Raw genomic sequence first — 22,815 nt, 5'->3', positions numbered from 1 at the left:
AATTTTTTTAGCAGATTGTACACGACAAGCCCCAGTCAGCTATGCGGAAGTTCTGCCTTTACTGTCAGAGGAAGTCTGACAGGACACAAATGGAACCACAGACTTCGAAGGAATACTGTAGTAACCTGTGCTAGTTAGGTGACTGAATTTTCTGCTGATGAGTAAATAATGTTTGTATCCCTAAATGGAGAAGAGGATATAGATACTGCTAGATGCAGGCTAGAATATTTGACTAAATCAATTTAGAAGGACCAACCCCCCAGATTATTGTGGTAGGAAAAATAATAAACAAAAATGAACCCAAAACATTCTACAGGAATTGAAGGATGCTATCATAAAAGTTATGCAGAATCCAGAGAGAATCATGTGAGGCGAGAGCAACAAGGAAAGAAATTATGAAACCCCTTTTTAGTTTGAATCTTCTCTTGTCTAGAATGAGCTATTGGTATACACTGTAGAGAAAGAGGAAATGATGATACAAATAGCATAGAAATGGGCCACAACAGGCTTCAATTTGTAATCTAGTATCTTGTAAAAAATTATCTGCAGTAAGATTGAGACTCTAACTTTTATAAGCTACATAGAAATAAAAAAAGCTGTGATGCAACTTCGGGATGCGGTGTGAGGACAGGGATGGAGGCGACGTAACACCAACTTAACTCACAGCATTGAGATTTCAACGCAGCCGTTACCGCGTCAAGGAGGTGCAATTTTTACTTCGCTGTCCTTCACCTCAACGGGAACACCTGATGTCTTCTAAAGGGAGACGAGGGTACAACAAAGCAATAGGGATAGCGGGGCTGGGGCCCGCTCCTCCTCAGCGGGGTGCGCACAGCCTTTTCCCAGCGCTTCCCGCTGGCACCATTCCCGCTGCGGGCGGAGGGACAGCCCCGGCTCCGCGCCCGCCCCTCAGGCCCGGCCTGACCGCCTCCCCCGGGGCTGCGGCGCCGTTCCCTGAGCCGCTCCCTGGGCCATCCCCTCAGCCATCCCCTCAGCCGTTCCCTGAGCCGCTCCCTGGGCCGTTCCCTCAGCCGTTCCCTGGGCCATCCCCTCTGGGCCACCCCCTCAGCCGTTCCCTCAGCCTCCGCTGCGCGGCGGGCCGTGCCGCGCCGTGCCGCGCCGTGCCGTGCCGTGCCGCTGGGTGCCCGCCCCCCGCCGCCGCAGCCGGCGGGCTGGCAGCTCGGAGGCTGCTCTCCGCCAGGATGGTTCACCACTCGGGCTCCATCCAGTGCTTTCGCCAGCAGAAAGGTCAGTGCGAGCCCCGCCGTGCCCGCTCCCCCGGAGGCCCCGCGCACCTGCCGCGGCTCGGGGAGGGCAGCCTCGGGGAGACGGCTCCGGGTGCCGCTGCGTTCTGTGTGTGCTGCGCTCTGCCCGGGGGTGCTGCCGTGCCCGGTCCCGCTCCGGAGCGCACCGGTGCTGTGGGATGCTCTGCCGGGCGCCGATGCGGCTGTGGGAGGGCAGCGCGGCGGGGCCGAGCCCAGAGGCGTCCGCGCCCCGGGGCCGAAGGGCCCGGCCCGGCCCCGCCCCAGTTTTTCTTCCCGAAGGGCGGTGATGCTCTGGTTCTCACTGTGCAGGTGAGCCTAAAGATGCTTACATGCGTGATGCAGACAGGTCGTTCAGCCTCTTGAGTTCACTGCGGTTGTTACTAGGTTTGTTTTTAGGTTTTAGTCTTCGTGTCATCCTGTAACCCAAAAGTAGAGGAAGAATAGTAGCTGTGATTGTGAGCAGGGCTCTGGTGTTGTAGGTGCAGATGCAGCTTGGGTTGCAACGTATTGAGTTGGTTTTTTCTGTCTGGGATTTTAATTGCAAAACAGAAGCTCTTTGCTTGTCAGAAAATGTAAAGGTGAAGTTCCAGTGGTGATTACCATCACTATAAAAACTGCATTGTATTTGTCTTAGAAAAAAGGTAATTCTCTCAATGAACTTTATTTGTTTCTTGATGATGGAACCAATATTTTTCTATATTTTTTATTTCTAATTCTACTCTGATTGGGTCAGATGAACCAAGATTTCTCTCACTTTGTTCTCGTTCCATCATTGACAAACTTTTTTTAAAAATTCTTATAGTGCAGTATGCTGTAAATTATGACAGGAAATGGTATTCTTTATACATAAATCATGAGGTCACTTATTGGATTTTGCCTCATTCAAGTTCTTCTCTTTGACTGGTTACTTGAACATAAATAATTCAAAGCACTTTTTCCATTCTGGTAGTCCCATAATAAATTTACTTCCTTACTGTAGAGTTTTGCATTTAATGCCAGTCTTGTGTGGAGTAATGAGTGGTGCTGTCTCAGACTGTAAAAAGTCTAGTTTAGTCAGGCTCAAAGGTAATTAATTAGTATAAAAATGTATTTTTTCAACTGTCAAGTCTACATTTATAAAAGCATTAGAAGCCTTGAAGCCACAGTGTTAATCCTTGCTTTTTCATAAGACAATATTTCTTACATTACAGCAATGATTAGCAAGCTCCAGAATCATTGTCAAGGCTCTTGAGAAAAAATGCAGCTATTCTGTAATAATCTTTAAAAAACCCCAAAACTAACTTTAATTTGTCAGATTATGTATGCCCTTTTCTGACCCAGAGATGGGGCAACTGAGAGGTGTTTTAGAAACTTAATCCATTTCCACTCTCACATGAAGGGTGAGACAATACAGGTGTTATAATTCACGCCATCACAATCAGAAGTCATCTATTTCTTAATTACAATACACTGTAAGTGTTTCTTGGCCTATCAGCTTTAGCCACACCATGCTGTTGGTGCCTTAAAGCCAATTATCTAAAATTACCCCTTGTGGGTCCCACTATAATGCATCTTTCATAGTTCTAGTTCTCCAAAGTTTCCAGTCTTATTTGGCGAGGCCATCCTTTGAAACTTGTTTCTTGTTCAGTTTCTCTTTCAACAATGTCTGTCAACTTTAACTATGTTCAGGTTCTTTGACTTGTGATTTACGAAACTCTATGTGTGCACAAGTCGTAAAACTTTGTAAAAACTAAGTGAGTTTTGTTGTTCTCATCTCCTTATTCCTGAAAAATCCTGATTGCGGTACCTTGCCAGTCATCAGGCTTTGGAAAGGAGAGGATGCATTTATGGAGCTGGGTAACCTGGACAGCATTGCCTAACATGACTGTGGCTTTCCCAAAGTTCTCAAATGCAGTGTGCTTTGTACAAAATGTACCTGAGTTTGGTCTGCTTTTCTCAGCCTAAAGCTTTTAGGAATGGGGAAGGACAGCATGAAATCTTGAGCAAAAGGCTGCAGCAAAACTAAGCAAACATAAATGGTAATCAAGAATTGAGAAGAAACTGAAGCTGAGCATGTGGTACTTTGAAGTTCATGGACACTGATCTCGGCAGCAATAGACATTGTGTCTTTTTTTCTTTTAATTTAGTCTTTTGTATCAGTCTTTATTTAAAATTTAATATTTTGCTTACTGTAATTTCTAGTTTACTGTTGCTGAGATTTTGACTAAATGCATTGTTTGTTTTCCAGCTGCTCGCTAAATTGTGCCCTAAATTCCCTTTCTTTACAGAATCAGTGGTAATCTTCATGAAATGGCCAAATGCCCATCACAGCTGTGCCTTGTATGCTTCACTTGCATTAAGACCAAACATCATTTTTGGGGGGGGGGCATTGAAAGGGAATTATTTTTATGTGGCTTCTCAATCATGTAGGAAAAATACATATCAGCAAGTCTCATAGTTCCTGAAAACTAATGGAAGGTAATTTTAAACATTTCAGAAACAGAACCTACCTATTGCCAGGTAACATAATATTCAAACTCACTTGCTAAAGAGGAATAACTTTTAAAATGGGAGGCAAAATGGGGTAGAGAGCATTTTTTTTTTCTCTTACTTGCACTGAGCACTTTTTTCTAGCTGAGAAGTTGTGGTTTCAGTACACAAGCTGTTTTTACAAGTTTTGGAGGAATAAGAAGATTAGGTTCTCCAGTCTCTTGGGTGTCTAGGAGCCTTCAGGAGGAAAGAGAAAAGAGAGAAAGAAAAAAATTATATCCTGAGGATTTGTTAGTGTTTAGAATTTAGGTGTTGTTTTTCTTTGATTTATCTTTCCCTTCTTGACAAAGTGAGGAGGTGTTCAGAGTAGGAGGCTGCTGCCATCTTTTTGTCTTGCTCTTTGTTCAAATTGTGTATGCAGAGTGAAACCCTCAGTTTCAAAACCTGCAGCAGAATTCAGTGTAGTGTTATAAAAAGACACAGGGTTGAAAAAAATAATCTTAATTCTTCTTCACCCCCACAATTCTTGTTCTTCTACTTGTATCCAAAGATAATGTCTGTAGAGAAGAGCAGTGTCCTAGAGGTAGACTAATCTGTGTCTCGGCACAGCAGTGTGTTAGATTTGTTTAGCCATCTGTATAGTATTTTCTGGCTATTTTTAACCTCTGCTTTGGCAGAAACTGTTTTTTCTGAAATGATTTTCCTCAGTAATATTCTCAGATAAAAACCATGTTAGTGAATATAGACCTTTGTACTTTTTACTTTTTCAAAAAGTGATGCAACCTATGGCCTCTGAGGAATTACTTCAGAGGAAAAGGACGGATTTCTTCCCAGCCTTCCTTAAAGATTAATATACAGGTAATATATACTGTACATTACTGTATGTACTACTTTACCATACAGGTTTGTTTAAAACTAGCAAGTAATTAATAGTTATTCATAAAGGAGAAATAAGATAATGTTGATAAGAGCAAAGATAATCTCTACTGTCATTTGTAGTTTAATAATTCCAGGGAAAGATAGCTAGTTAGGAATCATAATCTTTTACATGTAGGACATAAAAATATGCTGCAGCCTTAGGGTAGATTTTGTCGTTTCCATAATAGGTGTGGGACAGGTGCTAAGCAATTGCTTGTTTTATTAGGGGATTCTACTGAAAACTTGTGTTCTTCAGAAGGAAAGGCAACATCATTTGCAATGCGCTCTTTTAACAGATCCTTGGTGGGTGGCAGGTCAAGGCAATTACTACTCTTAAAATTCAAAATGTCTAGGACTTTTATCCTGATACACAGACTATGCTTTCCTGCATACTTTGCTGGGTGCTTTTGCTGAGTAGTGTTGTTCCTTTAATACCTCTATCAAAGCTTTTTAATGAAGGAGTTCAGTGCTGGGAAAAAGAAAAGATATTCTGTGCTTTCAAATGGAGTTGCTTTCATCTTGGCATGTGAGATTTAAGAATGTGGACAGCAGATGGAAATCCAGTGGCTAACTTGGGGTGCCTCTCACATGTCTGGTCAAGGAGTTCAGTGTTTGCTGGTTCAATGAGGCAGGAAGGAGTTCATCATCTTCAATACTCATTCAGTCTTTGAGAGTACTGATTTAGCCTCTCAAGGGTTTTATCTTGAAATAGCTCAAATTGAGACTTCTGAAGAAATCAGGGATCTTCATGAAAGGTGTGTTTACAGATGTATTCCAATTCTTATCGGTGCCAAATATTTTGTTTCATTTTATATATTGCCACTTGAAGTTGTAGTGTGAATTAAAGCGATTGAGGCTTGAGAATCTCGAATAGCTCTGCCTGCACTGGATAGCTTGTTGCTTCATTGACTTTTTTGTTAAATCACTTGGAGCTACTTTGAGAGCCACTGTTGTTGTGGAGTAAAGCAGTCTGTTATGGTTCCTTTACTTGGATTTTAAACTCTTAATGACCTGCATTCTTTACAAAACAACACGTGAAACTGACTTGCATTTCTTGTGGATTTCAGTGAGAATTTGTATACATCACATTTTTTGTTGCTCCAGAGTTTTCAGTATTCAGGAACACTTGGATTTGTGATTAAGAATTCTCCACTGAACCTAGTAAACTTAATAATCTGAAGACACTGCTGAAATGACTAGATGATGGAATTCTGTCACACAAACACTTCTGAGAGATGGGGTGACCCTTTGCCACTGTTCTCCAGAGCAGAAAGGCGAAGATTTCATGTCAGTGTGAATGAAGCAATTTTTTTTTGGCCTCAGCTCTTGAGTTTTCATTTCAAGGAACACTAACATACACAGAAAATTTCAGTGCCATACTCAACTCTGAAAGCTGAGAGCAATGCAGCTATTAATACAGTCCCTAAAAGCAATACTATATTTAAACAGCATTACTGAAAATGTTTTTTCAGGGCACTGACAGGGAAAGTCCAATGTTTTATAAGGCTATATTTGCTCTTACTTCTTTTGCCTGATACAACTGCTCAACCTAGGATGCACTCCATCTTTTTCACTCAGACCCCTTTGAAGGGCCCATAATGTGTCTTTTTATTCCAGATTATACTGTTGTGGGTTGTAACTTGAAAAAATACAGAGCTTTTTGAAAACAATCACTAAACATGACATATTAAACCTTATATTATGCAGGTGTATGAGTGCTGTAGAGAAAAAGTTTTTTTTTTCACTGAATGGATATTTGAAATGGGAAAGTTAAGGTTATCAGAAAATTTTGGGATGTCGCATAACTCTCTAGCTAAAGATGATGCTGCTGTGATTAGATGTCTGGGCATTAACTTCCTACAACTGTATAGCTTGATACAGTTGTATCTGTGGACAAACCTTGTACTTATCTGTGGACAAACCTTGTACCTATTCCACAGCTTTTCAAAATTGCCTGAATGAGGACCTGTGAAAATAGACAACCCTTGCCACCACCCTTTTTCTTTAGAACCCTCATCAGTTATATTTCATTTGGTATACCACCAAGTTGCGAGTTCCTGATCTGCCTTCGTATTTTGCTTTATTTATTCTGCTTTTTGTCATTTTTGAAATCTGCTAAATGAGTGTAAATGAAACAGCCCTTTCAGTTTGTATTCTGTTGTAGTAGTATTTTGAATATATCAGTTTTTATTGCAAAATCAGCACTAGTCAGCATATTTTATGATTAGAGGTATTTTGAAGTTCCAATAACCTGAGAAATTGAAACACTGTCTTAGCTAACGGTACTAAGAGCCTTGCTTTACAGTTAATGCAGATGGCTAGGTAACAACTGGGAAAGTAATGAAAAAAAACCAACTAGCCATCCATATTTTAGACATAGTGTGATAGCAGAAAGTGGATTTGCTAAATTCACATTTTGGCTGAGCAACATGAAGATTGCTTGTTTTCTGCTTTGGTCTGTCTAAACTGAAGAGAGTGTCTGTGTTGTCTTGAGTCAAACATGCAATAACATTTGCAGAAAACATTGTATGTATATAATATATGTGTATATACATTACCCAGATTACAAATCTTTATCAGACTTGTTCTGGAGTTAGGACAGTTCTATATATTCTACTGCCTATGTTACAGTAGATTATTTATTAGAGACAGGTGAACTCAAAACCCAACTGCAGTGTACAACAATATATTTTAACAACTCTGAGCTACAATGAATGCAAATTCATCACTGTTTCCTCAGAAAGAGCTTCTGAGTCTCCCTCAATTTGGATTATCATCTGTCTCGTGAGGGCTTTTAGCCAGTGCAGTTACTTAAGAGGAATTGTTTATTTTTCTGACTGGTGAGGTCACAGTTTGATTCACAGTATATTTGAGTATTTAAGTGAGGTTTTGAAGAAACTGATACCTTAGGTTTTCCTTTTGGGTCATGTCTAATATTCCTACATCAGGAAAATAGTGACGTCTGTTATGTAACTGCTCTGCTTAAAGGTAGGATCTTGTGAGTGGGAACAAAGATCCCTTGAAAGCACACTGAGTTAGATTCCATCAGTGACTCAGGAGAGGAAGTGTACTTTGAAGAAGGTCTGTGGAAATCCCTTTGGAACAACAAATTGCCACTGTTCATACAGTTTTCATTGATTTAGTTAGTAACAACACAGGACAAAACTACACGTGTTTTGTTGCATCTTGTCTGTTGTTCTCACTGGATTCCTGTGTGGCGCCCTAGCCCAGGAAAGATGCGCAAACAAAGGAATTTAGAGCTCGCTCAAATCTGCGTTGAAAAATTTTTAAGCACATTGCAGTTACACAAGAGTTGTAGCTAGTAGCGTATGCTCCAGAGAGCTCCTGTGGTGATGGCAAGCTCTGGAGTTAGAATATGTTTGAGATGTCATATTCTGTTCACCGCATGTCCGATTCAGTACAACTACTCTTGCTCAAAAATTTCCATGCTCTTTACTGTTTGTTTAGAAGCTTTATCAATAATATGTCTTCATAATCCAGATGTCTAATGTATATAATATTTTTATTCTCTTAGCTTTCTGGTTCATTAAACTAATGGAATCAGTGCTTTTAATGAATTAATTTTACTGAAGCAAACACAGGACAAAACTACACGTGTTTTGTTGCATCTTGTCTGTTGTTCTCACTGGATTCCTGTGTGGCGCCCTAGCCCAGGAAAGATGCGCAAACAAAGGAATTTAGAGCTCGCTCAAATCTGCGTTGAAAAATTTTTAAGCACATTGCAGTTACACAAGAGTTGTAGCTAGTAGCGTATGCTCCAGAGAGCTCCTGTGGTGATGGCAAGCTCTGGAGTTAGAATATGTTTGAGATGTCATATTCTGTTCACCGCATGTCCGATTCAGTACAACTACTCTTGCTCAAAAATTTCCATGCTCTTTACTGTTTGTTTAGAAGCTTTATCAATAATATGTCTTCATAATCCAGATGTCTAATGTATATAATATTTTTATTCTCTTAGCTTTCTGGTTCATTAAACTAATGGAGTCAGTGCTTTTAATGAATTAATTTTAGTGAAGCATTAGTTTGTTTTTTTTTTGTGGGAGAAGGAAGTGGTCTTCATAATCCAGATGTCTAATGTATATAATATTTTTATTCTCTTAGCTTTCTGGTTCATTAAACTAATGGAGTCAGTGCTTTTAATGAATTAATTTTAGTGAAGCTTTTTTTTTTTTTTTTTTTGTGGGAGAAGGAAGTCTGTTTTTAGCTGTGGGCTATTTTGTTTGGTTTAAAGGACAGGTGTCTGCTAAAGAAGGTGAGAATCTCCCTTGGAATGGAAACCCTTCCCTCCAAACTATTATAACTTTGAAATTAGAGGGTTTTCTGGCAAAGGTATGGGGAATGGTATAACAGTCCCTTACTGTATATTTATATGTAACAAGACAAACAACCCCAGCAGCAACACCAACCAGAACCACAGGCAAACACCTTTTAGGATATTACTTTGAATTAAATATCATGTGTTGGAAGGGACTAATCAAAACTTTATCTTCTTTTGTGGTGTTGGAAGGGATCATCTACAACTTTTTATTACTTTATATTGTAGGAAATCTGAAAATAAACCTGAGACTGACTTGTATTTGAGCTGAGGCATGAAAAAAATATTTTGACATATGCATTCATAAATGCTTGTACTTTAATGGAAGGAGTTTCTTTAGAGAGAAAAATGATTTTTCATTTCATAGTGACAGTGATTTGTTTGTCAGTCTGACTGGGCTGTTTTCCATCTTGGTTGCCACTTGTAGCTTTTTGTTCAGTTTTAGCATGTTGGTTCTGGAGTGTTATCTTAGGGGTCTACTAGTGCCATCATCCAGTTCATGTATAATCTATTAGACATGATTAATTTCATACCTGTGGCCATCCTAGGTATTTGCTGTCAGTCTTTTCCGCCCAAGCTGAAGGAATCCAAATTTCTTGCAGCCTGGAATGGAAAGAAGGCAAAGCAAGGCACCAAGTAATGGATCAAACTGGCTATTCAGTAGTTTTTCCCTTAAACAACGGGGAAAAAATAGAGAAGTGCTTTCAAAACTACTCCTTTAATTTTGCAAAGCATTTATACTAGTGCTAAACTCTGAGGCTTTCCAAGTTCCTTTTCAACTTTCCAGTATTTTGTTTAGAAGACTAATTATGTGAGCATTAATATGCAAAAAGAAATTTTAGCAGCAGAATTCAAATCAGAAGCGTTGTCCAGAACATTTCATAGATTTCTTCAAGAATAACTTCAAAGCATATACCTTCATGAAAAATACATTTTGTTGGACTTTTAGTTTACTTTAGCCTCTTTTATCTTCATTAGGGTAATTTTCTCTTTATCTTTTCTCTCTCCATTTGAATTACACCGTTTTCCAGAGGTGAAGGGCTGGAGGGAAGAGGGGCAACACCATTTTGTTGCTACTATTGTCATTAATTTTTTACTGGTTGTTAGGTGATTATTGAATACCGTTTCCACTAGAAATGTGTATTAATGTGGGTTTGGTGGTGCCTTTATGTGGTGCCTTTCCTATGCTGTTTGGCTTTTATCAGGAAAACTAATCCATGATGTCAGAGGTTTAGTCCAAAAGGGAGACACTTTATTTGTATTTGTAACTTTATTTGAATAAAGGGAGAGGCATCTATGTTGCTCTCCTTTCTCTCTGTAATATCCTTTTTAAGGTGGTGGAGTTATGTTCGGGGTGGCCTGGATGTGCAGATAAGTTTTTTCTTAGACTGCTCAGGTAAAGTGCTGCTTCACCAGCTGCTCTGCTTGTTCCATGCCCTCCAGCTTCTGAACCATCTTTTTAACCCCCCATTTCCCTGCCTTCAGTATGTTCAGCTGATACTGAAATGGGCTGGGAAATTTGTACCACGATTGGAAGCATTATGAAGCAGGCATTCTTTATCAGCACTGGACATGTTAGAAGGCTGTCTCCTTCAATCTAATGTGTGTGACAAGACTTCACGACTCGGTATTTATTCATCATGATCATGCACATTGATTACATTGTACTTCCTACCTAATACATAAACATCACTTTCCTAGAACTGATTTGCATGCATCTTCCTCCTACTGGAGGTCCTTATATGGCCCTGGAGGGTCCTCTAAAGGTGGTTGTATTCACTGAATGCTTCAGTATTACAGGCAACCTTTCCTTGAACTTTTTCTTTGAGCATGTGCTGTTGCTCCTCATTACATAACTTGCCAAAAAACCCACTGTAGTTCTCTTTGTCTTTTCTCCCCTGATTCCAGCTATATTTATCATCCTGTGCGCATACCTTTGCATCCTTTTATCTTTTTTATGCATAAGTTTTGAAGCTCTGTTCAGAAACTTCAAGGGAACTGAAGATTTATGTTCTCCATGTTATTTACCAGGAGCTCCCCAAAGCTGGATGCTGTTTGAGATGTGGCTGCAGGAGAGTCATCTAGAGAGGAGTCATCTCTTCCCTTGACCTCCTAGCTTCACAATTGTCAAAGTAGCTCAAGAAGGAATCAGCCTTTGTTTCTGCAAGGGCTTCACTGCTGACACCACTTCTTGGGAAGTGCAGTGCCAGTTATTACAGCAAATAGCCAGTGCCATGAATTTCTAAATGAAATTGTTTTGTTGGTTTCACCAGCAAAGTGTGGAGGAAACTGTTCAAAAGGAGTATGCATGGCTTTGTCAGTTGGTGTGAAGGATGGATGGTTTGGCTGCTGGTGGTTAATGTTTGTCCTGACAAGCAAAAGCTTGTAAAGTACTGAATAGGTAACAGGTCATCTACGAAACTTTGGTCTCGAGGCTGCAAATACAGAATGCCTGCTAATTTGGAATTCTGGCTGTCATTAGAAGATCTTATAGGCATAGATGACTCAAAGAAGGGCAGATCAACAGCTGTAGATGAACTTGCTATTTTAATTTACTTTTAACCCAACACACTGAATTAATTTGGCCTAAAAAGCTGCCAGCAATAAAAGCATTAGAATCAAGCCATGTGTTCTACTAGTAGCAAAACAAAAAGAGAATAGATCCTTACCCTTCCTAAAGCAACCTTTCAAAGGTTGGTCACTAGGCCCACACACTCTGCTTGGTGTTTAGAGTGGGCTTTTTAGTCAGGTTTTACTGGTGTGAATTATGCTTCAGGAAAATTTGAAAAAAATTAATAGGTATATGAATCTTCATGTTAAATGAAATGAGTTAATTGCAAATGACAGTTTTTGCAATCTCTTTAGTGCCAGCTATTCTTAATATTATATTCACTTTTGTTTTACATCCTTATGAAATGAAAAGTATTTACTTTTTCTTTTCTCCTTTTATGCATTAACATATATAGAGATGGCTTTCAAATCCTGAAATGGAAATAGTAATTTTAAAAAAGGTCAATAATCACTTCCAGAAAAACTTTTTGGAGATGGCTTTCAAATCCTGAAATGGAAATAGTAATTTTAAAAAAGGTCAGTAATCACAGAAAAACTTGTTATACATTTAACTTAGACTCTGATTTTGTGTTGGATATGCTTCCTTTGTATTTAATTCCACTGAATTTATTATCATGTTAATAATTTTATGGACAGTGTTCTAAGAAAGAAAGTGAGGCAGGTTTTGCAGTGCTAGAGAAACTACCTTTTAATTGCTGCCATACATAGAAAAGTCAGATAAGCTTCTAAGCATATAAGAATTATTTGCAAATCTGAAATGAAAGCTGCAAATTTCAAATGTCAGTTACTAAGTTGGTATGAGTTTAATAACATCTGTTAAATATGATTCCCTGTCTTTTCTTTGAGATGATCTAATTGATTTAACTGAATTTTAATTAATCAGGGTCATCTTGGTATTTCATAACTCTTACTAAAGTGTTTCAATAGGCTTGATAGTTCAGTAGGATGCTTTGTTTGTAAAGGATAAAATCAATCTGAATGCATTTATGATGGAGGTGTGTGTTCAGTGAAGGGCATTGTCAGGAAAGGCCTTTTGTCACTCCGAATTTCTGATGTGTGTATTAAGACATGTATCCTCCAGGATGCATTGTTCTCCAGCCTTTCATGAACCTCTTGCTAATTAAATCTTTTTCCACCAAAGGTCAGAGATGGGTGGAAGGATGTTCCATATTTTTATGAAAGGAGATGCAGTGTATATTTTAAAAAGTGACAAAATAATGGTTGAAATGAATTTGCATCTAGATTTGAAACAGAGAGATAAGAATTCTCTTCTATATGAACAATTCCATAACTTCATTAAGTTAGAGAACATTAATAAAATGCATTACACATGCAAATAAAAAATTATCTTCCAGTAATATTGAAATCTTCATCAGGTGCAACGATGAACATAGAAGAGTTACATAGTTCTGTACGTTTTGCTTAATTGTGTTTGTTGAAAGGGTATCATTTTCTCCTTAAATAATAAGCTTTGAAAGAGCATGGGTAACTATTTTCCAGGTATTTAACCTTTAGAATTTTTACGTACTTTAGAAATAATCTCAATTTTTCCCCTGTAATTTAGGAAAACTATAAAATTACAGATTTTTAAAATAGCTCTGTACACCTCCACAGCATTGAGCTGCCTACGTGGGCCTAATGTTCAAGTAGCTGAGTTGAGTTTGGTACAAAGGTTGCTGAAGGAGGTGGAAAAAAGAAGCTAAACAGGCTTTCCATTGTATTCTGTTCCTTCCTCCAAGCAGCCTTTGTCACATGCTGACTCTCAGCAGTCACTTAAAGCTACCAGGAACCTGCACTGCAGTTCAAACATGAAAAAATGCTTAGCTCTTCAGGATTGAGAGCTCTAAAGATCTGCAGAGGAGTTCTCAGGTGACCAATAATAGTACAGGCACAAACTGCCAAAATCAGTGTGGCTTTCATACATGGCTATGGACGGCAAAATTGCATCTCAGTTTATTTCAGTGTGAGCACACAAAGGCATCAATTTTAAAGATTCCATTTAAAATAGCTTGGGAGTTACACTGGAGTTTCACAGAGAAAAGTAGCCCTGCTAAATAAGGAAATTTAAAGATACTGGTCTTAGGATTCTGAGCTTGCGTCATCAAGTGAAGATTTAGAATCTTGGTCCGGATGGAGCTACAGTCTATGTGATGGAACATAAACACAGTGTGCTTTGCAGTATTTGAAGGAATTGCTGTTCCATTTGTTCAAAGCCATTCCCCCTGAACACAAGTAGTGTTGCTCTTACTGAATAGAGGATGCCAACATCTCTGGCTGAGAAAAACTGAAGTCTTATATGGCTGAAGCTCCTTAGTATAGCTTGTTTGTTCAGTAAACATTTTTAACCTTCTGGAGTGCTGTGTTTTTTAGTAATGAGATAACTGAAAAAAACACAAACTTTTAAATTAATGAAATTAATAATTAGTAGAAATAAATATTTTAATGAGATGCTTGATTGGTGTAGCCATTAGTAATGCCAGAGGTTATGATCCCTTTCAGGCTTCAGATGCTTGAAACCCTATAGAGGCAGTGTTTTGAAAGTAGTAGTAAAATGCATGCACCTTTTCTGCAGAAGTTTTTCAAGACTTATATATATAACTTAAGCATTTCAAATAACCCTGTGACAGGGAAAAGAATATGCTCCCAAAAAATATCTTCTGGCACAAATTCAGTTTTTTATTCAGTTTTACTGCAGCACTTTTCCCATGGAAATACTGTAAGCCTTAGCCAGGTCATTGTCCTGAGTACTTTCTGCCTACCTGCCATTCTCACTGAAGTTTTGCCAGCATCAGGTTTTCAGCTGAATATAATAAACCTTACTGGAATTGAATAATAGGACCAAGAGCTTGGCATTTGTTATAAACCACAACTAGGTCTGTCTCTGTAATGAAATCTGGGGATAGGTTTGGAGGAGAAGGGAGGAGGGTTAGGGGTAGTTTTTCACCTCTGACTGGAAATCTATAGAGCAGTATTGGTTATGACTGAAAATACAGTGACCAAAATAAGCAACTTGTGTTTTTGTAAGTAGATCAGTGCCTAAGTGTTGTTCAGGGCAAGGCCTCAAGCAGCACAGTGCCCATGATGTGTACCTCATTAACCGGCCAAAGGCTGATGTTATGATTTGGCTTAGATAGAAGCTACTCCTTTTTGATGCTAAGATTTATGCTGGATTAAATGGGGAATAGTTACTGGGCTGCTCTTTACAAGGTTAGCACTGATCCAGCCTTGCTTCTAGCATTGAGTTAACAATTAATAGGGACTAGCTGCCAAACTTTCCTCATCTAAAATAAGGAGTAAATGAAAGACAAATTTTTTTTCTTAACAGTACCAAAATGATCATCTGAGTCTGTATTTCACAGAATGAAGCACAGCAAGATTTTTCCTTTATGTTTCTAATGGCCAAAACCTGAAGGCCTCTGAGAGGTTGCTTTATTTAGAGTCTTTCTAGATTGGCATAATATTGAGCATTCAATTAAATTGTGCATACTATTTTAAAAACCAGAAAATCTTATCATATTCTAGCTCCATCTTTCCTGCCTGATCTATCAGAAAGCTGTGATTAGTGCAGCTCTCTGTTCTGGCTCTACAGCCGTAGTACAGCTCTCTTTTCTGGCTTTGAGCCACATAGAGATTTGCCTCAGTTACAGGAATCCCCAGCATCCCCTTGGAAAGAAAACTTTCCAAGGCAGAAGTGCTAAAATAAAAAAGGCAGCATCTAATTAAACCATAAACATTATTTACCTTTTTTTGCTGACATTAGGAATTTCTACAGTCATGCTATAATTGTTTCCATGCTCATGCTAGCTGCCAGAGGAATATTAAGTAGGGAAAGAAGAAATAAATGGAATTGTAATAGCAAAACAAGTCTATTTGGCTTTTTCTGCTTGGTGTGTACATGTCTACTACTGCAGATGAAAAGATCCCTGAACAAGCAAGGACTGTATAACAAAGTTCTAGCTGGAAATATATAGTCTAGAAAACTACTCTATGGAAAAGAGAGGAAGGATTGAAAATAATTTCAGTGAATCAATTTAGTGATCCAGTTGATGATGCCAGCCACATGCTATTTGTGCTGGGTAAGCATTTGCATGCAGCAACAGGTGCCATCAAAACTAGCACATCACAGAACTGGACTCTGACACAGTAGCAGTGTATGAATTAACTTTTCCAAATTTTAAGGTGGTTCATACCAATAACAAAAGAGCAAATCTGCAATGAGATTACTTTGCTGTGACTCACTTTCTTCAAGCAGAAGCAGCATGGTATGAAGAAATCTGTTTGAAATGACACAAGGAATATAGAGTAAGAGAGGGCAAAAGGGAATAATTTTCTTTTGAATTGAGGCATTATGTCATAAAATAATTGCACTCTATTTTTAAATATGTATCACTTAAATTGGGGTTAAAATTGAATGTCAGTATGTATTATTTGCATTATCATAAATTTCTTTGGTAATAGTGATTCATCTTGCCACACATACTGACTCCAGTGTAGATGAAAGAAACATTTCTCTTTGGCAACACTAATAATTATGCAGTGGGGTCCATAGTTACTGGCAGCCTATCCCTGCTTAAGCAATCGATCACTGAAGCCATCCAGAACAATTACGAAGTATATATCTTTATATATTACTCTATATTACCCATTGCTGTGTCTGACTACTGTAGATTTTTGTCTAATAAACGTTCATTTAGGAGACTCCCTAGAAACCTTGCAGGTAGCACAGCAGACATTGGTGGGATTGCTCTGCTCTGAACAAGGCATTGTCAAGGGCACCAGCCCAGTGCCCACTGGCTTCTCTGCTGGCACACAGCAGCCTTTTTATTAGGAAGCAGATGTCTTTCTGGACATACTTATTTAAGGACCTATGGTATCTTCTGAGGCAACTGAAGCTTACCGGTCTATAAAGTAAATTGTTCTGTCAAGCAGAGAAACAGTACAGTGAAATACTAACTGCAATACTGGACTTGGATTTTGCTCAATGTTGAGTTAACTTTTACAAGGATTGTGTTTGTCAATGCTCTGTATTGAATCAGGAGGTGTATAATAATGAGTTTTTCTTCCATGTAAACTTAGGAAAACTACTTAATTTCTGGGTCTCTCAGCAACAACTCTTAAGAGACAAATGATTGTCACAGCTGCTTTGTTCTAACTGACCCTGGAATGTTTGGGGTCATTTTTGCTACGTTTGTTTGTTGTTCTACAGTGTTTTTTCATAAAGGTTACCCAACAGGTCAAAGGATTAAGGACATTAATTTATTTCCATAAGGGTGAAGAGGAAATTTTTGTAGCTTTGAAAAGAAAATGTAAATAATTTACGGAATGGAATACTATTAGCACCTGTATTTTCATTCATCATGTTGGTTTTTTAATAACTTCAAACCTATTAGCACGTCATTTTTGTTTAGTTGAGGAGTGGCTTATTAAGGGGATTCGTAATTAGCCATCTTTCTTTGTTATGGCCCAATATGCTAGAGCTTATTGTGTTATTTTTCTTTTGCCTACTTCAGGTATGAATACAAGCAAGAGCGAGACAGTGAAAGAGCACCCATTAAAACCTTCTAGAAGATCTATGCCATGCCTTGCCCAGAGCCAGACACATCCTCAGAGCCTGAGCAAGCATTCATCATTTCTGCAGCCAAACCGTGTGCAGCCCCAGCCTTTGAGTGCAGGGACATCAGCAGCTGCAGTGGATGTAGTGTCAGAACGAGGTAGGAGGTTTTTCTCTTGCAAGAGTTTTTTCCAGCTCTAATCAACTCTGATTTATTTAGATGTCTATGGTTTGTTGAAGAAATTTTTTTGCAGAAAACAGCTACGCATACTATATTAACAGGTTCTTGAGCGAATCTTTGTGATGTTTGAAGTGAGTTTTCAACTAATTTTTATTTTTCTCAATGATGACATTATTTCCATCTCACTGATAATAACTCAAGAAAGTCTTACTCGTTTATGCTGGAGAAAAGTATGAAGGTTTCTGTAGTCTGTCATAGAGGAGACAGAATAAATATTAGGCTTTAGGCAAAAAAAGTCTTTATATATGAACATGTAGGAGGAGATGCATTCATTCGCAAAGAGTAGAATCAGAGAAGAGTGGTATGGAAAGACTGGAGAAAATCCCTCCAAATTTTAGCTCATGTGGAATAAGGAGCTACTTTTATTTTAGGATTTCTAATTTAGCAGATACACATGCCTTATCAGAGAAACTAATATGGTTGGAAGCCCAATATGTGTCACCTGTTGCCAGCTCTTGCCATCCTCTGTTGCCAGATCTGTGTGAACCTTTGTAGAATAAATTAACTCATCTGGTAGTAGATTTTGATAGGTCTTTCCTTAATGTTGATAGACACTAGGCACTAATTATTGTTCTAGTGACTTATTTTATTGAGTTAAACTTCTCTCAGTAATACACAGAAAGTCTTCATTAAAGTGATCTTGCTCTTTTTTCGATTGGTAGAAAGTACTCTTCAAAATTTCAGTGCAGAGTTTATTTGAGTTACTGACAGCTTTGAAAAGTGTTTTTTACAGTAAAGATTTTTTTACTTACAAAATACATGTGAATGCTGATGCAGATATTGCCTTTATTTCAGCTAAAGTGATGGAGACTTTGGAAAGCAACTTGCTTAAGCTGTCTAATACAGAATATGGTGATCCGTTCTTAGGTAAGTTGTTGTCTGAACTGAAATAATGACAAATTAATGATTCTTTGATTATGCTCGCAATAGTTAAGTGTGGAGAAGCCATACTTACCCTGAACTTCCATTTTTTTTTTGAAAGAGGAGACTAAGTGTGACTAAAGAAATGTGTGCTGTCATAAATTTCCTGATACTGTTCACCTTTTAGACTAAAAGTAGGGGCTGAAGACAGAAATGTCATATACTCAGTGCATCCTTTTCCCATAACAATCCTTCATAAAACAATAATATTGAACAATATACTTGAAATTCCTTTAAAGTTGTTATTATTCACTTATTTTTCCTATATAGTTATGTCATTCATTATTGTCGTGGCTGCAGTTCTATTGTTGGGCTTTTTTTAGATATTTTGTATATTAGCTTTAGACGTTTACATACAAAAAGTGTTAGCATTTGGAAGCAAAAAAAAAGTAATGGAGAAAATAGCCATATTTGTACTGCTTTCCTATTATTTTGATACTGTAATTAAGTCAGAGTAAGTAGGAAAGAAGTTATTATTAGAATAATCCCGTCCTTGTAACTGCAAATTCAATCTGTAAATACACACATGGGTAGTAATTTACAAGTTGCAAGATGAAGTAGTTGCTATCTATTTTACCCATACAGATACAAAGATATTTCTCCACCTTGCACAACTGCTATTAAAGATATTTTTGCTCACAGCTGATGAACATCAGACTAGAAATCATATCTTCATGCTGAATGAAAGATACCTGTTTGCAGAAAGCTAGGTCTGCTCACCTCTCACATGATTTAGCATTGACTTTTCTTGGTGCCTAAAATGTATGATAAATAAGAGGGGGCTTGTCAAGGTTTCCTGAGTAGGTAGCTACTGGAAATAGTGAAATTGATACTTCTTCAAAACCAGATACTCCAGAATCATGGCACAGACCAAAAATTTGGCATGAAGATTATATAAGAAAATCATGTCTTAGTAAGGTTCCAGTTAAAGCTGGTGCCCTTTTCTAGTGTTATTTGTTAGCAAGCGTGGATAGTAGGAGTTTTTACTGTTAGAATTTCCTTCTTTTCTTTTTCTTTTTTTTAATACCCTGCTCTATTTTATTATGTATGTGAATTGCTTACACATACACATGCTGATATTGTTGTGTATTTATATATGTCAGCAGTAATTCTTTTTTATAGTTAATGATGCTGGTTTTCATTCCCATTTCTTAGTTTTAACCTGAAAAGATACATGGAGGGCTCAGCAACTCAGGAAAAGATAGACTGATTCTTTTCAGTTCAAAATTGTGTTAAATTTTGGTGTGGATGTTTCTTCTCTTCTGGCTATGTTCCTGGAAGAAAAAGTATTTAAATAGTTGCCCTTTACTAACCTGATTAATGATTAATGCCCATGTTGAGTTAATCCCAAATTAGATAAGTGAAATCTGGGTAGTTGTTTTACAGTTATAGAAGTTATAGGAGTGTGACTGATTAGGTTAGTCAGTAACAAGCAAGCAAGAAAACAGTATTTAAAAATAAATGCCAGAGGTCAGTAATGAGAATTGCCTTATTTTTATATCGGCATTATCTGTTAGATTCGTGAAGAGAAATAAGGGACAGTTAAAAGGTGCATGTAACAAAATGACCTGTATACCTTCAAAATACAGTTTGTTGGTCCTTAAATATTGGGTTTATGTGTATAGGAATTTGTCTCCAAGTCTAATATTTTCAATTTTATCCTGAGTCTGGATGTAGATGGGGAGGGGAAGTAAAAAATCAACCTGGAAAAGGATTATTGCAGCCTCAGTTTTGCTCATCAGATACAATGCTTTGTAGGTATTCCGACAGTTTCATGCAGTTTGAAAAGAAGGTTGATTAATGGGTATCATCACCTTAGTGAATATTTTCAGACTGCTCTCCTGAGAGCATGAAAGAAATCTGAATTAAGTGAATGTGGTGAATTTTTAATTAGGCAGTGTTGTAGAAATGTAGGCCAAATGGCTTTCTCCTCTTCCTGAATTGTTTGTAGGCAAAATTATCTTGTGTGGAGGAGATTAGCAGGCATCAAATAAAGGACTTCAGTGGAAAGCTTCTCTTTTATTTCAGTTGGCTATAGCTGAGGCCATAAATCCGTCAGACAAGCTTAGTTGATGATGTTAATGGATTTATGAAGTAAAAAGATGATGTAACACTTTTGCTCATTACACATATATGAATGGGATACATGGGATCAGGTACATTGTGGATTTGTGTTATTTTTCCTCTGTCAGTTTTAGGTGGTAAGTAGTGTTTTTTAGTTTGAGGAAGCGGTACATTCAATCCAAGTGATGAATATTGAGCTTCTGTCACATATAACATGAACTTTGAGGTTTCAGGCATAATGAAATGCCTCTCTTTCTGACTCATTCACTCCCCCCCACCTCTGGTGGCAGACACAGGAGGTGGACATTACTGGGTTGAAATAAGAACAAAAGTAACACTCAGTAGCAAGTAAAACATCACTAATTTATTCTTTTTTCAATTCGGTTTTTTTCCCTTGCCTTAGATTAGTTATGAGGATTTGTGCATAATAACTCATCTTTCTTAGCAGGACATGAAAGCCTTCCTAGATAATTAACAATTTTTTTGTGACAGATATCTTGTATTCTGAATGTATCCTGAATCCAATTACTACAGAGTTTATATATAAAAAGACAACATATGTATATGCTATGCTGCAATACAGTTAAGTGACAAATGAAGAGCTGAACGAAAACTAACAATCCAACAAAGAATCATAACTGCATGATAAAAACTAATTTTTAATGCTCAATTATTGAAGTGTTTGTAAGTCAATTTTGTGATGTTATGATAAATTGAAATGGGCATATATATATGTACGTATATATGTATAACCTGTGCAGTACATGCAGTGTTTATATAAAAAGAGGGATTGAAAGATCGCAGAAGATATGATTCAAGGAAACCAGGTTCAGTTTCTGCTTCAACAGAAATGTGGTGTTTCCATTATGCCTTCTAGAATAATTTAATCCTAAATTTGTGGTCAGTGCTTACATGAATAAGGGCTGTTACATCTCTTCTGGTGGTGTAGTGAGGTGGCTGAAAAGCTGCATGAGAACAGTTTGTCTTGTACCCAGAGCTGTCCAGTTCCCATACTGGAGCTGGTTCATGCCTGGAGAGCTGGCAGTATGGGTGGAGAAGCTATATAATCTATTTAGTGCTCGTGGGAACCTAATAAGGATTAGTTTTTGGACTTAGTATGCAGTTCAAAATATTGATGTACTTTAGACATTTAATCTGCCTCTAGCAGTTTTGTACACTATCTTAACTCTTCTAAAGAGCAGTAATGTATGACTGGCTCCATTAAAAAAAATAATTCTGTGTAATGGTCACCACTGTCTGAAAGTTCACAAAAAATTGCACATTGAGAAAAGTCTTTGTTATGTGTAGGCACACAGTTGGTGATTGGGAGTGGGGCAGATCCCTAATTGATCCCTAATTGGTCCCTAATTGGCTGCAGCTGTGCAGCACAGGTGAATGCTATTGAAGGTGAGGAGCCATGGAGTGCCCAGGGGTGCTGCCCAACCCCGCAGGGAGCAGAGGGCACACAGGGGCACTGCACCAACAGCAGGGCACTAAAGGGGGCTGAAGAGGAATAAGCAGCAGATGCTTGAAGCTGCCTTTGGTGTAGGTTGTGGCTCCACTGTAGTTCTGGTAGTTATGATGGTTTTTCATATCTGAATAATATACCTGCACAGGTAGGTGAAAACCTTTCTATGTTATCTGTTTTATATAGTGTTCCAGGTACACAGCAAAATAAAATAACACCAAAATCCATCACAATGTGTTTATTTAGGTGTCTAGTGATGTTCTCCATGCTTTTCCTAGGATTTAAATTAGGACAAAAGGGGATTATTTACTTGACCAATAATCTCTTTCTTACTAAAGCTCTGCAAAGCCTATCCTTAAATATGTAAAAGCTCAAAATATTGAGTAGAGTTGCCATATCAAAGTTTATGAAACAGAAATTATTTAGAAATATTTATATTAATTTTACTATCCATAACTATGACACATTTCAATGGAAAAACATTTGCTACCATACACTACTGTGTATATATAAAATATATCACTGGATTGCAAGATGAAGAGAAATCAGAACAAGTGTTTTTTATCCCCTGTCATAAAATTGAAATGCACTTTTTGTTCTTCAGAAAAGTATGATAGTAAGAAAGATAGCCAAGCAGTTAAGAAGACCCAAAAAGAAAGAATCAAAATGTGGACCTAGCTATCTATTTCTAAACTAAATGCTTCTGCATTATTGTGTAAAGGATTTCCAGAAATGAAATTGTCTTCAATATTTTATCATGTGAGTGACCTTATAGGGCAAATCTTACTGTCGTGTGTTAAGTGTTGCCAAATTATATGTCAGGAAGTGTTGATAGGTTTTTGTGATGGTCGGAAGTTAGGTTTCTTTCCCTTTGTTCCTTTTTACTTACACAATTTTTTCCCATAAGTTGCTAGGACGTATTAACAACTGGGTACTTAGGGAAACAAAGCGGCCAAGCCTCAGGGGAGGAGGGCATCTGGTTGCACTTGTCTTGTCAGAGGCATTCTGTCT

General features: G+C 37.9%; 1 protein-coding gene across 2 annotated transcripts in view; it reads left to right on the top strand.

Annotated features, from left to right (window-relative positions):
- The window catches only part of ANO3 (anoctamin 3), an 88,125-nt gene that overhangs the window by 506 nt on the left and 64,804 nt on the right, over nt 1–22,815 (top strand). The window contains exons 1-3 of one of the 2 annotated variants that reach the window (XM_039725122.1): nt 1,078–1,248; nt 17,070–17,270; nt 18,147–18,218. In XM_039725122.1, coding sequence (XP_039581056.1) covers nt 1,203–1,248; nt 17,070–17,270; nt 18,147–18,218 — 319 coding nt within the window. In that variant the 5' untranslated portion in view covers nt 1,078–1,202. Of the gene's footprint in view, nt 1–1,077; nt 1,249–17,069; nt 17,271–18,146; nt 18,219–22,815 lie in introns of those variants that run through there. The other variant, XM_039725123.1, reaches the window with a different exon arrangement.

This window comes from Passer montanus, unplaced genomic scaffold, assembly GCF_014805655.1.
Source record: "Passer montanus isolate IOZ18808 unplaced genomic scaffold, ASM1480565v1 scaffold54, whole genome shotgun sequence".
Lineage (NCBI taxonomy): Eukaryota > Metazoa > Chordata > Aves > Passeriformes > Passeridae > Passer > Passer montanus.
Note: the sequence above shows the minus strand (reverse complement) of the source record. Positions and strands in the feature narration are given on the sequence as shown.